Source organism: Zootoca vivipara, chromosome 13 (genome assembly GCF_965207765.1).
Source record: "Zootoca vivipara chromosome 13, rZooViv2.hap1.1, whole genome shotgun sequence".
NCBI lineage: Eukaryota > Metazoa > Chordata > Lepidosauria > Squamata > Lacertidae > Zootoca > Zootoca vivipara.
In genome coordinates this window covers 20,641,085-20,654,000 of record NC_142596.1, presented here as the reverse complement: position 1 = coordinate 20,654,000, position 12,916 = coordinate 20,641,085, and the positions used below count along the sequence as shown (strand labels likewise).

The window sequence follows — 12,916 nt, the reverse complement described above, 5'->3', positions numbered from 1 at the left end:
TCCATATGATCTTCAACAACTCCTCTATGAGGTAGATTAGGCTGAGAATTTGTGACTGGCCCAAAGTCACCTCACTGAAATGGGTGGCCAAGTGGGGATTGGCACCGTTTCCCCAGGTTTATTTAGTATTTATTTAACCAATTGCATGATATAATCAGCCTTAGCATCCTGAAATAAGCCCTAGTACAGAGTAAACTGGGTACATTTTATATATAGAAAAATGCAACAGTGATGATGGCAACATAAGAAAAGCCTGTTGGATCAGGCCAGTGTCCCATCTAATCCAGCATCCTGTTCTCACAGCGGCCCACAAGCAGGACCCGAGTGCAACAGCACTCCCCACTCCTGCAGCCTCCAGCACCTGGTATTCAGAAGCACATTGCCATGAGTTTGTCTAACGCTAACCCATTGGTAGGTAAACTAAGGCCCGGGGGCCAGATCTGCCCCATTGCCTTCTAAATCCGGCCCGTGGATGGTCCGGGAATCAGCTTGTTTTTACATGAGTAGAATGTGTCCTTTTATTTAAAATGCATCTCTGGGTTATTTGTGGGGCATAGGAATTCGTTCCCCACCCCCTAGATAGATAGATAGATAGATAGATAGTCCGGCCCTCCACAAGGTCTAAGGGACAGTGGACTGCTGTCCTGCTGAAAATGTTTGCTGACCCCTGGCTCTAAACCAAGGGCGTACCCACCATGCGGCAAGTTAGGGCAGCTGCCCTACTCTAGAAGCAGGGCTGGTGGGCAGAGGCGGAGCACAGCCCGGCGGAGCGCGAGTTCGCCATTCCCGCCGCACCGCGCCGCACCCTCCCTCCAGCTCCCCGGCGCGCCCTCAGGCAAGGCCAAGCGCGGCGGGGAACCAGGGAGCGCGGCGCGGTGGGCGGGAACGCCGAACTCGCGCTCCGCTGGGCTCCGCCTCCGCCCACCAGCCCTGCTGCTAGGGAGGGGCACAGCCCGGCGGAGCGCGAGTTCGCCGTTCCCGCCCGCCGCGCTGCGCCCTCCCTCCAGCTCCCCGTCGCGCCCTCTGGCAAGGCCAAGCGCGGCGGGGAACCAGAGAGCGCGGCGCGGCGGGCAGGAACGCTGAACTCGCGCTCCGCTGGGCTGGGCTCCGCCTCCGCCCACCAGCCCTGCTGCTAGGGAGGGGCACAGCCCGGCGGAGCGCGAGTTTGCCGTTCCCGCCCACTTTGTGGCCCCTCCCCTTCCGTGCCTTGGCCCCTCCCCTTGCCCCCCCTAGTTTTGATCCTGGGTACGCCCATGCTCTAAACCTCTTTTAAAGCCATCCAAGTTGGTAGCCATCATTGCCTCCTGTGGGATTGAATTCCATAGTTTCACTATGCAGTGTGTGAAGACTCACTTTCTTTTGCCCGTCCTGAATCTATCAATATTCACCTTCCTGATTATAGTGATATGCAAAGAGCTTGTGGCTCCCTCCTTGTCTTTCCACCGGCAAATGAAGACTTTCTTATTCCAACAGGTTTTTGGGAAGTGGCTGTTTTTAAGGAAAGGGCTATTGCTGTGATGTTTCATGCAACTATTTATATGTTTTAAGTGATATTGTGTGTGTGTAATCAATAGTTGATTAGATAGATAGATAGATAGATAGATAGATAGATAGATAGATAGATAGATGATAGATAGGATTAAATTGTCCCGCCCCCTTTGCTTTTAGCTGTTTCTATTTTATATGTAAGCGCCCATAGAGTGAGATGAGTGCCGCAACCCCAGAGTCGTCCGCGACTGGACCTAATGGTCAGGGGTACCTTTACCTTTACTGCTGCTACTACTAATAGCTGGCATCCCATTCTCCATCCCACCAGCAGACAGTCCAGAAGGGATCCCAGCTGCAACTCTTGGGGAGGGGCAGACTTCCCTGTGCTGTCCCCAACTGCATTATTAACAAGTAGTCTCCACTGTAATCCCTAGTAATGTAAGCAAATACCTTGGACTACTCAGGCAGCAGATTTGCTGAGTAAGGAGATGTCAATTTACACAGCCAAGCTATACGATTAAGCTCCCACTGACCCTGCAAGTTCAGCATTCTTCTCTTATGAAGTGGAGAGGGAGAGAGAGAGAGAGATTGCTCCACTGGGGATAATTCAATACAGTACCAGCTTTCAGGTTGCTTAAGAACCCCAAGTAATCAGAATGACTAAGGTAGAGGATGAGCAACCAGCAACCTGAGCTGCCAAGTTCTGCCCTCATCCCTCTTGCCAACTTGTGTGTGTGTGTGTGTGTGTGTGTGTGTGTGTGTGTGTGTGTGTGTAGGAAGAGATGGTTATAGCCATGGAACTTACCAGGAGTCCATTGTGGGAAACTGAGCAGGTGGGGCCTTAGCTCACCACCCTCTAACTTCTCAAAGTGTCCCTGAGAGTGTCCCCAGAGTGCTGACCAAGTAACTAAAGGAAGCAACAGCAATACAAAACATACTCTCTTTTTAAAAAATTGAATCTGTGCAATTGCACAACCTTCTGAGTTTTTTTATAATAATTTTTATTAATTTTACATTTTTTTCAAACTTAATACCATTTTCATAAACCAATATAATAAACCTTTGGCTATATAAGCCTAAGACTTCCCTCCTCCCCGGCTCAACCTTCTAAGATTTTACGTTTACAAACAGGGCTTCCCTTGGAGACTGGAGAAACTCCACTTGGTTTAAAATGCAGAACCTAAATTGCTGTCTGGGGCTGGGTTTGTGGAACACTTCCTGCCAGTTTTAAAACGACTGTGCTGGTGCCGCCTGATTTGTTTCCAAGCAACGTTCAACATGCTAATCTTAACATTCAAAGCTCTAAGCTATTTGACTACCTCCTTCCACATGAACCTGCCTAAGTATTAAGGTCTTCTCTTAAAGCTCTTCTCTAGATAACCCTACCTTCAAAGATGAGGCAGATGATGCCAAGAATATGTCTTTCTCTGGCATGGCTCCCTGGATCTCTAATATTCTCCCCAAGAAAGCTCACCTGGTGCCAAGATGTCTTTTTCAGTTCCAGGTTTTGCCAACTATTTTATATCTGTGAGCTATTATTTTTAATCTTGGTTACTATATTTTAAAATGCTGCTTTATGTTCTTATTTAATAGTGTTTATTGTGTTCTTATATCTTCCACGCGAACCTGAGGTTGTGTTCTCTGCCCACTTGGATACTATACTCTCATAATAATTTCTTTGGAGCCCAGGTACTGTAGATGGCTAAGCTGGTTCCCTGGGGGTGGGGGGTGGGCTGTGAAGCATTTTTATCTGGCCCTCATCTGCCCTACCAAGATGTAACCAATGTCACACTCACATTTAAGGCACATGCCCCCCGCTCCAGTTTGTTAAGTGTGCTGGGAATTGTAGCTCTGTTAAGGGTAAACTGCAGTTCCCAAGATTCTTACAGGGAAGCCATGTGCTTTAAATATGTGATTTAACCAAAGTACGGTGGGGCAGAGATTGCCTACAGTTTCACTTTCAGAAGTTTTACACAGTTGGATGAGAAAGAAATATCTCACATACTATAGGATAGACCAGGCACCCCCAAACTTCAGCCCTCCAGATGTTTTGAACTACAATTCCCATCTTCCCCAACCACTGGTCCTGTTAGCTAGGGATCATGGGAGTTGTAGGCCAAAACATCTGGAGGGCCGCAGTTTGGGGATGCCTGGGATAGGCCCTAATGTTATAAGGGAAGAGGTGTAGCTCAGGGGCTGAGCATCTATTTTGTACACAGAAGGTCCCAGCTTCCATTCTTGGCATCTCCAAATAGGGCTAAGAGAGACCTTGGAAAGTCACTGTCAGCCAGTGTAGGCAGTACTGAAACTAGATGGACCATTTGTCTGACTTGGTAGAAGGCTACTTCTATGTTCCCGTCTCATAAGAACATAAGAAGTGTAGAATAGTGGGTAAGAAGGATGAAGACACAGCTCTCAAAACAACCAGCTCTTTATTTTAGCTCTGAGTCCAGACTGAACAGAACTTAGCCAACTGGCTTATATAGTACTCAATAACTTGCAACAGTAACAAACTTCCCCTAGCTACCCAATCCGTGAACAGCACTCTCAATCCTTTATTTGCATGTTGTGGACCTGAGTGAGAACTGCAGCCACAGTGGGCAGGGTAAGAACTGCAGCCACGGTGGCCAGAAGGAGTACTGCAGTTAACTTAATACATAACACCCATTGTGGACCTGAGTGAGAACTGCAGCCACAGTGGGCAGGGTAAGAACTGCAGCCACGGTGGCCAGAAGGAGTACTGCAGTTAATACATAACAAGAAGAGCCACCTGGATGAGGCCAATGTCCCATTTAGTCCAGAATCCTGTTGTCACAATGGCCAACCAGATGGCACTTTGACATCTCTAGATAGTAAGCAGCCTATAACTGGAAATAAACAAATAAGGGAAGTCTAAAAAGCAGGACCTAAGCGGGTCAGCACTCTCCTTACTTGTGATTCCCAGCATGCTGCCTCCGTTGGTGGAGACAGACCACAGACGTCCTGGCTAGAGGCTCATCCACTGAACTGCACACTGAATAGATATTTGAACAGAAACAGCAACCTCCACACCACCCTGGCTCTAACTGCCCTCCAGAGGAGTTGTGCTACCCTTGCAGCCCTGGACCACTAAAGTTGTTCACCTATAAATTATGCTATTTAGTGTTGTCACTTAATAAGAAGCCAAAGGTATTGGGGAGTTGTTTAAAAACGGTGTGCCTTTTTATTAGATTCTTAAATGATTTAGCAATGGTGTAAGGGAATTTCATATGGGCATCCAAGATGGTTGAAAGTTCCACAGCCTATAAACTGAATTTGTGATACATCGAGCACAAGCTGCCATCAAAAAAATGCACTCGTTAATATTTCAACAGATACTTCCTAATATGGGATAATAGAGGTTTCATTACATTGCATTCTATTTTTAGTATGTGCAGCCTTTGGCCATAACAATGGGTTTTTCAAGCCAAGTTAAACCTACAGGAAAAAAATAACATGGTGGAGAGAGAATCATTAAAAATACACGGGGAGGAGAGGACTTAATGCAGGAATAACGTGGTCACAATTAATAAGTGTTTGGGGAGATGGCCCACAGCTGATACCTGAATCAGTACCTGGACCCTTGGATGAGAGTGAAGCAGGGAGATACTAAACCTTATCTGGAAATTTCAAGTTTTTGTTTTTGTTTTATTTCAAACTTTCAGGCACTATGTTGGAAATGCAGTTATAGGCTTACAAATTTAGAGGTAAAAGTCCTTTGGGCAATCTTAGATTCATTTCTGCATCAATCGTATCTACAGGTTGGATTACTGCAATGCACTCTACGTGGGGCTGCCCTTGAAGATGACTTGGAAACTTCCATTGGTTCAAATTGCGGTGACCAGGTTACTGGCTGGGATTCTGTTTAGATCTAACATGCCCCGTTTTGAACTGGTTGCCAGTTCATTTCCAGGCCCAATTCAAGGTGCTCACATTAATGTTTAAAGCCCAAAATGACTTAGGCCTTCCATACCTGAAAAACAGCCTAGTTCCCTACAGACTGGGAAGGCAAAAGACAAAGAGCCCAGCAACAGTTGGAGTCAGAGTCAATGGCATGCAGAACCAGCTAATTCTAGTTTTTCCTCAATGAGTTTTATATTAGAAACACTGAGACTTAAGGAGGAGGAAGCTGACAGGCAGGTGACACCTCCTGCATTGGATATACATTGGCTCCCAGTACATTTCCGAGCACAATTCAAAGTGTTGGTGCTGACCTTTAAAGCCCTAAATGGCCTTGGTCCAGTATACCTGAAGGAGCATCTCCACCCCCATCGTTCTGCACGGACACTGAGGTCCAGCGCCGAGGGCCTTCTGGTGGTTCCCTCTCTATGAGAAGCCAAGTTACAGGGAACCAGGCAGAGGGCCTTCTCGGTAGTGGCACCCACCCTGTGGAATGCCCTCCCACCAGAGGTCAAAGAGAACAACAATTACCAAACCTTTAGATTAAGGCATCTGAAGGCAGCCCTGTTTAGGGAAGCTTTTAATGTTTGGTGGATTTCTGTATTTTAATATTTTGTTGGAAGCCGCCCAGAGTGGTTGGGGGAACCCGGCCAGATGGGCAGGGTATAAATAATAAATTATTAATTATTATTATTATTATTATTAAGTAAGAAGGCAATAGGTGGGGCTGGCTGGGGGCTGGCTAATGGCAGGCTGAGGTTGGTGGAGCAGGGCCTTGTTGGTCCTAATGGACCAGCCTTGAAGAACATGATCAATCTAGAATGTATCAAACACACATACACTGTGCACTACAGGAGAAGAGCTGTAATGAAAAAAATATTTCACTACCACTGATCTTCTCGCAGATATTACAGTTTCTCAAAGAATTACAGGGTTCCCAAGGAAAAAAAGATCCTAGCTCAGAAACATGCATTGTTTGCATTTATATTTGCTTATGCAGAAAGAAGCGTGTTAAAAATAAAGTTATCCCACTTCTTAAAAATAGTTTGCTGTAATAAATTCCTACCTCTCTTTGGAGTATGACTCGAGGCTTTAAATGAAGAATGTGGTTCAACTGAGCCAAATTTTAGGCAGTTGCACATTTAAGAGTAATTTATGAGCTTGGTGTCAGGAGCATTAAATTATCACATTTCCTCAGAAGATGATCTGCCTTGTTTTGCACTCTTGAGCCGCATTTTATAAGAAGTCCTTTCTAGGTAATGGGACTTTAAATCACCATCTGAGACCTTTGGAACAGACCTTAAGAAAGGCACGTCAGATTTCCTAGAGAAAACACCACATTTATAGCTAATTTAAGAAGGCATGCCTTTCTTTTAGTGTCTGATATCTACTTACTTAAACAAGAATGTCATCCTTGGCCCCAATAAATACCTGAGATATTCTTTTCTCCCATAAATGTAACATAACTTGTATAGCTGTTTCAGAACCCACAAATTAGAGTCTTTTCTAAAATAAATCAATCAGTTTATACCAGAGCTATTTTTAACACTTAATAGTCCCCAACCAGATTTTTTCTGCAAAGTGATAGAATCTATTTGCAAGATTGCCACTTTTTGGTCACTTCTGTTATCCACAACAGAATTGCAAGCAAATTGCAAGGAAATATCCTTTCCAGCAATATAAATGCACACAGAACTATGGTTTGTACATCAAATTCTCAACTCCATAAACTACAATTCTGCCAGAGCTGAAAAAATAAGACTCAAGCTGTTTATGCCTAGTCATGAAGAAGATATTTGAAATGCCTTGGGTTCAATATATAGTGGAACCTCGGTTTATGAACACCTCAGTTTATGAATTTTCGGTTTACGAACGCTGCGGACCCATCTGGAATGGATTAATTCACTTTCCATTACTTTCAATGGGAAAGTTCGCTTCAGTTTATGAACAGACTTCCGGAACCAATTGTGTTCATAAACCGAGGTACCACTGTACATACTTCTTTGCAAAGCTTCCTCCCCCTTTTTTTATCTCCTGTATTTTATGTCTTCCCATCTAGTAATACATTTCAAAATATATCATCACAATGCACACACTTACCACTCCTTTAGTCACACATGCTTGTCTTGTAAACATTGTCATCACAAGGAAGTAGATACAAAACCACTCAGATAAATTTTGCTGGTCATCAAAGATATTTCAACTGCCTACCCTAAAATTCTTGAGATTTTTTTTTCCAGGTTCCTCCTCATACAAATATACACATTAATTTTCATAGCATGAAAAGCATGTCCTTATATATATTTTTCAGCTTCTGCTCTGAATAACTTAAGTTTGTGGCTAGATGCGACAGCCTAAATACCAAGTTCCGGAACCAAAGGTCTCTTATGGAATCCTGGCCAACTCCTGACTGCACTGATGGGTGCCATTCTAATGAGGCCTTTGATTCTCATAAGAACCTTTGGAAAAGTGATCCAAGATCACCTGGTCCCCAAACCATGTCATAAGGAACAGGCTCTTTTGTGTGTCACAGCAGATTAGAGTTTCCCCACCCTCTCCCCTCTTAGGCACAAAAACGTTAATCCAAACAAGACAGGAGTCAATTAGGTTATTAACACACTAAGCCTATTAGAAGCCATGACATCACATCTTTCTTGAAGCGAAAGGGAGAAAAAGCAATCATTATTTTCTTAAATACGCACAGACACACACAAATAAGAAAAGGGCCTAAGGGCAATTCATGAAATTTAAGATTCACTAGGCTAGCTGGAAAATACTGAGTTAGAAGATACTGTAACTATTGCACTTAACTAGGGATGCGTAGAGCACTCCTGCCCAGAATATTTTTGCAAATCCAAACATTTCTGCCTCTAATGTTCGTTCAAAGTAAGAACCTCTTAGTTTCTCTTTGAAATTTCACTTTCACTGAAATTATTATTATTAATTTTTTTATTACATTTATCAGTTGCTTTATACAAAACAAAAAGTATGAAACGCAATGCATAATAGCACTTAGGGGTAACCAGAAATGGATTGGGGGTGGCGGCAGGCTGTGACCACAACTCTGCTCTGGCGCTCACAACCCCTTGCTCAACAGCAGCTAAGATAGAATCATGTTATAAAACTCGTATGCCTTTCACACCTTGCTCCAGTCAGTATATCTTGGGATTCCAGTAAAACACAAAGCAGATGTCACAGCTTAAAGTCTGTGCCCTCTCTTAGAGTTTCTTTTGCTCCACAGCCATGCAGGTTGCATTTCCCAGGGAGACATGCCACTGGAAGTCAAGGTTCTGCCTGTCTTCATAACAATCAAGTCTATGGCTAAAACAAGGTTTTCATAGCTTAGCCAACACAGCACAGCCCACTTGGAACTGATCAGGGTCCTGATCTGCATTGCTTACAGGAAGGGGTGTGCAGAACCACTGCAGGAAATGTAATTAGCCTTATTGGCATTTTTGCTTACTTCAGAATTTTGGAAATTTTTTGCTCCAAATGTTCAGCCATGCTTCACTCTCTAAGTTCCCATTAAGTGTCACATACCTAGAATAGATAGGAATCAAGGGCACAACCATTTCTAGCATTGTTTTGAGAGGCTGCCTTGCACCCACCAATCAGATGGGGCTAACCTAATTTATATATTCAGAAGGAAGCTGTACTGAAATCAGCAGGACTTGGGGTGGGGGTGGGGGGGAGAGGCCAGAACTCATTGCCATTATTTGCATGCAGAAAGTCCCAGGTTCAATGCCTAGGGTCTCCACCTAAAAATGTTCAGGTAACAGGTGCTAGGAAAGACATCTCTAGGTACCCTGAAGTCTGATGCTGCTAGGAAGGAGGTGGCTCTGAAATAGATGGAACTTGGCTGAGGGGTCATAACTCAGATGTAGAGCATGAAAAACGTAGTTTGCATGCAGAAGGTCCCGGGTTCAATCCCAAGCTTCTCCTGGTAGGATGGTGAAATACCTCATTCTGGAGAGCTGGTGCTAGTCAATGTAGACAGTACTGAGCTACATGGAACAATGTCCTGACTCAGTATAAGGCAGTTTCCTGTATAATCACAGTAGAAAATACTAGGCTAGCTGGATAAACAGTCTAGCCTAGCAGTAGGCAGCATCCTGTGACTTGCTTTCGAATATATTGCAAGGAATTCCAGGGATCAAACCAGCAGCTGTACTGGTTAAGCATTAGTTCCCTACTCCCTGCATCAGGGCGGGAAACTCATGTCAGAATATAAAAGCTGCAGACCACAACACTCCTCGTCATCGGTCGGGAGATCAGATGACCTGAGAAAGCCAGTTATGTCACTGCCCGCTTTATAGCTACAAGAATGGCTGCATTCCCTCATATCAGATATGCCTGTATACTTCTATAATGTTCCCCTGATCTTTGCTTCTATTGCTCAAGACATTTGCCACCTCTCAAGCCCGTGTGAGCTGGACCTTGCTAGCACTTAAACCTGCACAGAACAGAGATATGAAAAGAGTGTATCCATGTTCTTTGGTAGGTCAAAGGGTTACACAGGATGAGTAAGGATGAACAGCTAGACCCAAAGGCTGCATATCTTATAACATTCCACCTACAGTGCTATACCCATTGGAACTTCCTTCTGTTACAGTTGCTGTCTCTTATATTTTCAGTACTTTTCAAGCTTTTCAAATTAAGATGTTTATATTAGTATGTAGGGACGTGGGTGGCACTGTGGGTTAAACCACAGAGCCTAGGGCTTGCCGATCAGAAGGTCAGCGGTTCAAATCCCTGCGATGGGGTGAGGTCCCGTTGTTCGGTCCCTGCTCCTGCCAACCTAGCAGTTCAAAAGCACGCAGTGCAAGTAAATAAATAAATAGGTGGGAGGGTAAACAGCGTTTCCGTGTGCTGCTCTGGTTTGCCTGAAACGGCTTAGTCATGCTGGCCACATGACCCGCAAGCTGTACGCCAGCTCCCTCGGCCAGTAAAGCGAGATGAGTGCTGCAACCCCAGAGTCGTCCGCAACTGGACCTAATCGCCAGGGGTCCCTTTACTCTTTACCTATATTAGTATGTATCTATGCTGGACTCGAAATTGTTTTTATTGCTGGTAAATGTAAGAAATGTAAGTAGGATTTGATCAGAAGAGCACTCCTTGGTTTCTACCAGCTGGAATTTGACTGTTACTGCCTCCCACCATGGACACAGAGCAAAGCCATTCTGCTTAGGAGCCACTGATTGCTTTATCCTCCATGAACTTGTCCAATCCTCATTTAAATCAATCTAAGTTGGTGGCCATCGATGCCTCCCATGGGAGCGAGTTCCATCTACAGTGTGAATACGTACTTTCTTTTATTTGGCCTGAATCTTCAAAGATTCAGCTTCCTTGGATGTCCACAAGTTTTAGTGGGGGAAGAGAAAAACTTTCCTCTACCTACTTTCTCCATGCTATGCATAATTTTATAGACTTCTACCACGTCACCTCCTACTTTCCTTTTCTCAAAACTAAGAAGTCCAAAAGGCTGCAACCGTTCCTCATAGGGGAGTCACTCAATCCTATTGATCCTTTTGGTCGCCTTTTTCTGAACCTTTTCCGACTCTGCAAACATACAAGCAAGCAAGCAAGCAAGCAAACGAATGAACAGGTGTGCGAGGCCAACTCCAGCTGCAGCAACCACCACTGCTCCAAGGAGGCCACTCATTCACACACCGACTTCCAATAACCCACCTGCAACCACTCTGCAGGGCTCAACTGGGATCTCCGACTTGCCAGGATGTGCCGATCTGGTGGCCCGTTTGTGCCTGATGAAGTGCTCTTTCCCATCAAACGAGGTCTCGGAAGTGTTCACTGGTTGTATCTGCACCTGTTCTGATCCAATCTGGATATAGCCAACCTGTTCACCACAAAAACAAAACAAAGAAGTCATTGGAATCACATTGACCAAGAATATCCAATAACTTGGCAGCCAGGAGGGGAAAAAATATCCACTCCGTTAGGCAAAAAAGAAAAAAAACATTTCTACTATATGTTTATGAGCTCACTGGGCTAAGTCTTATCACCACATCACACTTAGAGCTCTAGCAAAAATTTAGCGGGCCATCATTGCGTGCTCAGGCGTACATCAAACTTTTAAAAGGGAAATGTTCATCTCCTTTTTTTTACTGTTACAGCTGTATGCAAGACCCACCAGATGGGTACAGGCTGAGAATAAGGCCAGATATTTCAAGGGGGAGGGGTTGTTTTTAAGAGAAAGTTCTATACCAGCTAGGCAGCCACCCAAATAAGTTCTCTGCACGTACATATGACTGCTGGGATGTGGAACAGCTGACTGCATTAATGTGATTTACAATCTACATTACATATGTGTTATAAATTACACAGGCCACACACACACAACACGCTAGTCTTTGTCTTCACTTACACCCGGGCAGTCTCGTTGACATACTTTAGCTATATAGCATCATAGGAAGATTACAAACTAAAATAATAAAACTGCTCACATTTCTTTTTAACATTTCCAGGAGAATTCAGCCAAGGCAACAAGAAGATTGTCTTTCTCCTCTCTTGATTTACATTCTAGGGTGCTTTCGGTACACTAATAACAGAAGCACAGGTCCAACGTGGGCTCTCTACTTTGGAAGTTGCTGAAGAGGAAAGCTAATATTTGGGGCATCACTATATCACAATAAATGAACAAGAACATACCAAGAGCTCTGCTGGATTAGGCCAAAGGTCCATCTAGTCCAACGCCCTTGTTCTCACAGTGGCCAACCAAATGCCAATGGGATTAGAGCAGGGTTTTCCAAACTTGGGTCTCCAGCTGGTTTTGGACTACAATTCCCATCATCCCTGACCATTGGTCCTGCTACCTAGCAATGATGGGAGTTGTAGTCGAAAACCAGCAAGAGAACCAATTTGAGGAAACTCTGGATTAGAACTACCAATAGCCTTATCCTCCGTTAATTTGTCTAATCAGGCAAACAATTTAAGAAGAGCCTTGGCATCGTCCTCTATATTGCAGGGCTGTTGTACTCAGGCCCTGCTTAAGGCCTGCTTGGGCACCATGGCCCAAGTTTGGCCATCTGCTTGGGCACCATGAAAACAGGATGCTGGATTAGATGGGCCATTGGGCCAAGCCAGTAGGGCAGGCATGTCAAACCTGCGGCCCTCCAGATGTTTTGGCCTACAACTCCCATGATCCCTAGCTAGCAGGACCAGTGGTTGGGGAAGATGGGAATTGAAGTCCAAAACATCTGGAGGGCCGCAGGTTTGACATGCCTGCAGTTGGGCTAATCTTCTGTTCTTAAGACAGGCTCATCATCCCCTCCCTTGATAACCAAACTGGTACCAGGTACAGAAAAAACAAGCTTTAAATGAGTCCCGGGAGGGCCCTCATGTTTCCCCATTTACTATGGGATCACACATCCTCCCCACCCCAGTCACTGAAACATTACAACTGGATGTTAGAAAGTTCTGGCTGAATGAGAAATCTTGGCCTGCTTTAGATCAGACAAATCCAGCCAAGTACCTCATTTGACAGGCCTGCACA

The 12,916-nt window shown here is 44.7% G+C and overlaps 1 protein-coding gene across 2 annotated transcripts in view; it reads right to left on the bottom strand.

Moving 5' to 3' along the window:
- ADAMTS17 (ADAM metallopeptidase with thrombospondin type 1 motif 17) overlaps positions 1-12,916 on the bottom strand; it is a 167,607-nt gene that overhangs the window by 143,912 nt on the left and 10,779 nt on the right. For both annotated transcript variants that reach the window (XM_035130683.3, XM_035130684.3), the window contains exon 3: positions 11,095-11,260. In XM_035130683.3, the coding sequence (XP_034986574.1) occupies positions 11,095-11,260 (166 nt within the window). The remainder of the gene's footprint in view (positions 1-11,094; positions 11,261-12,916) is intronic.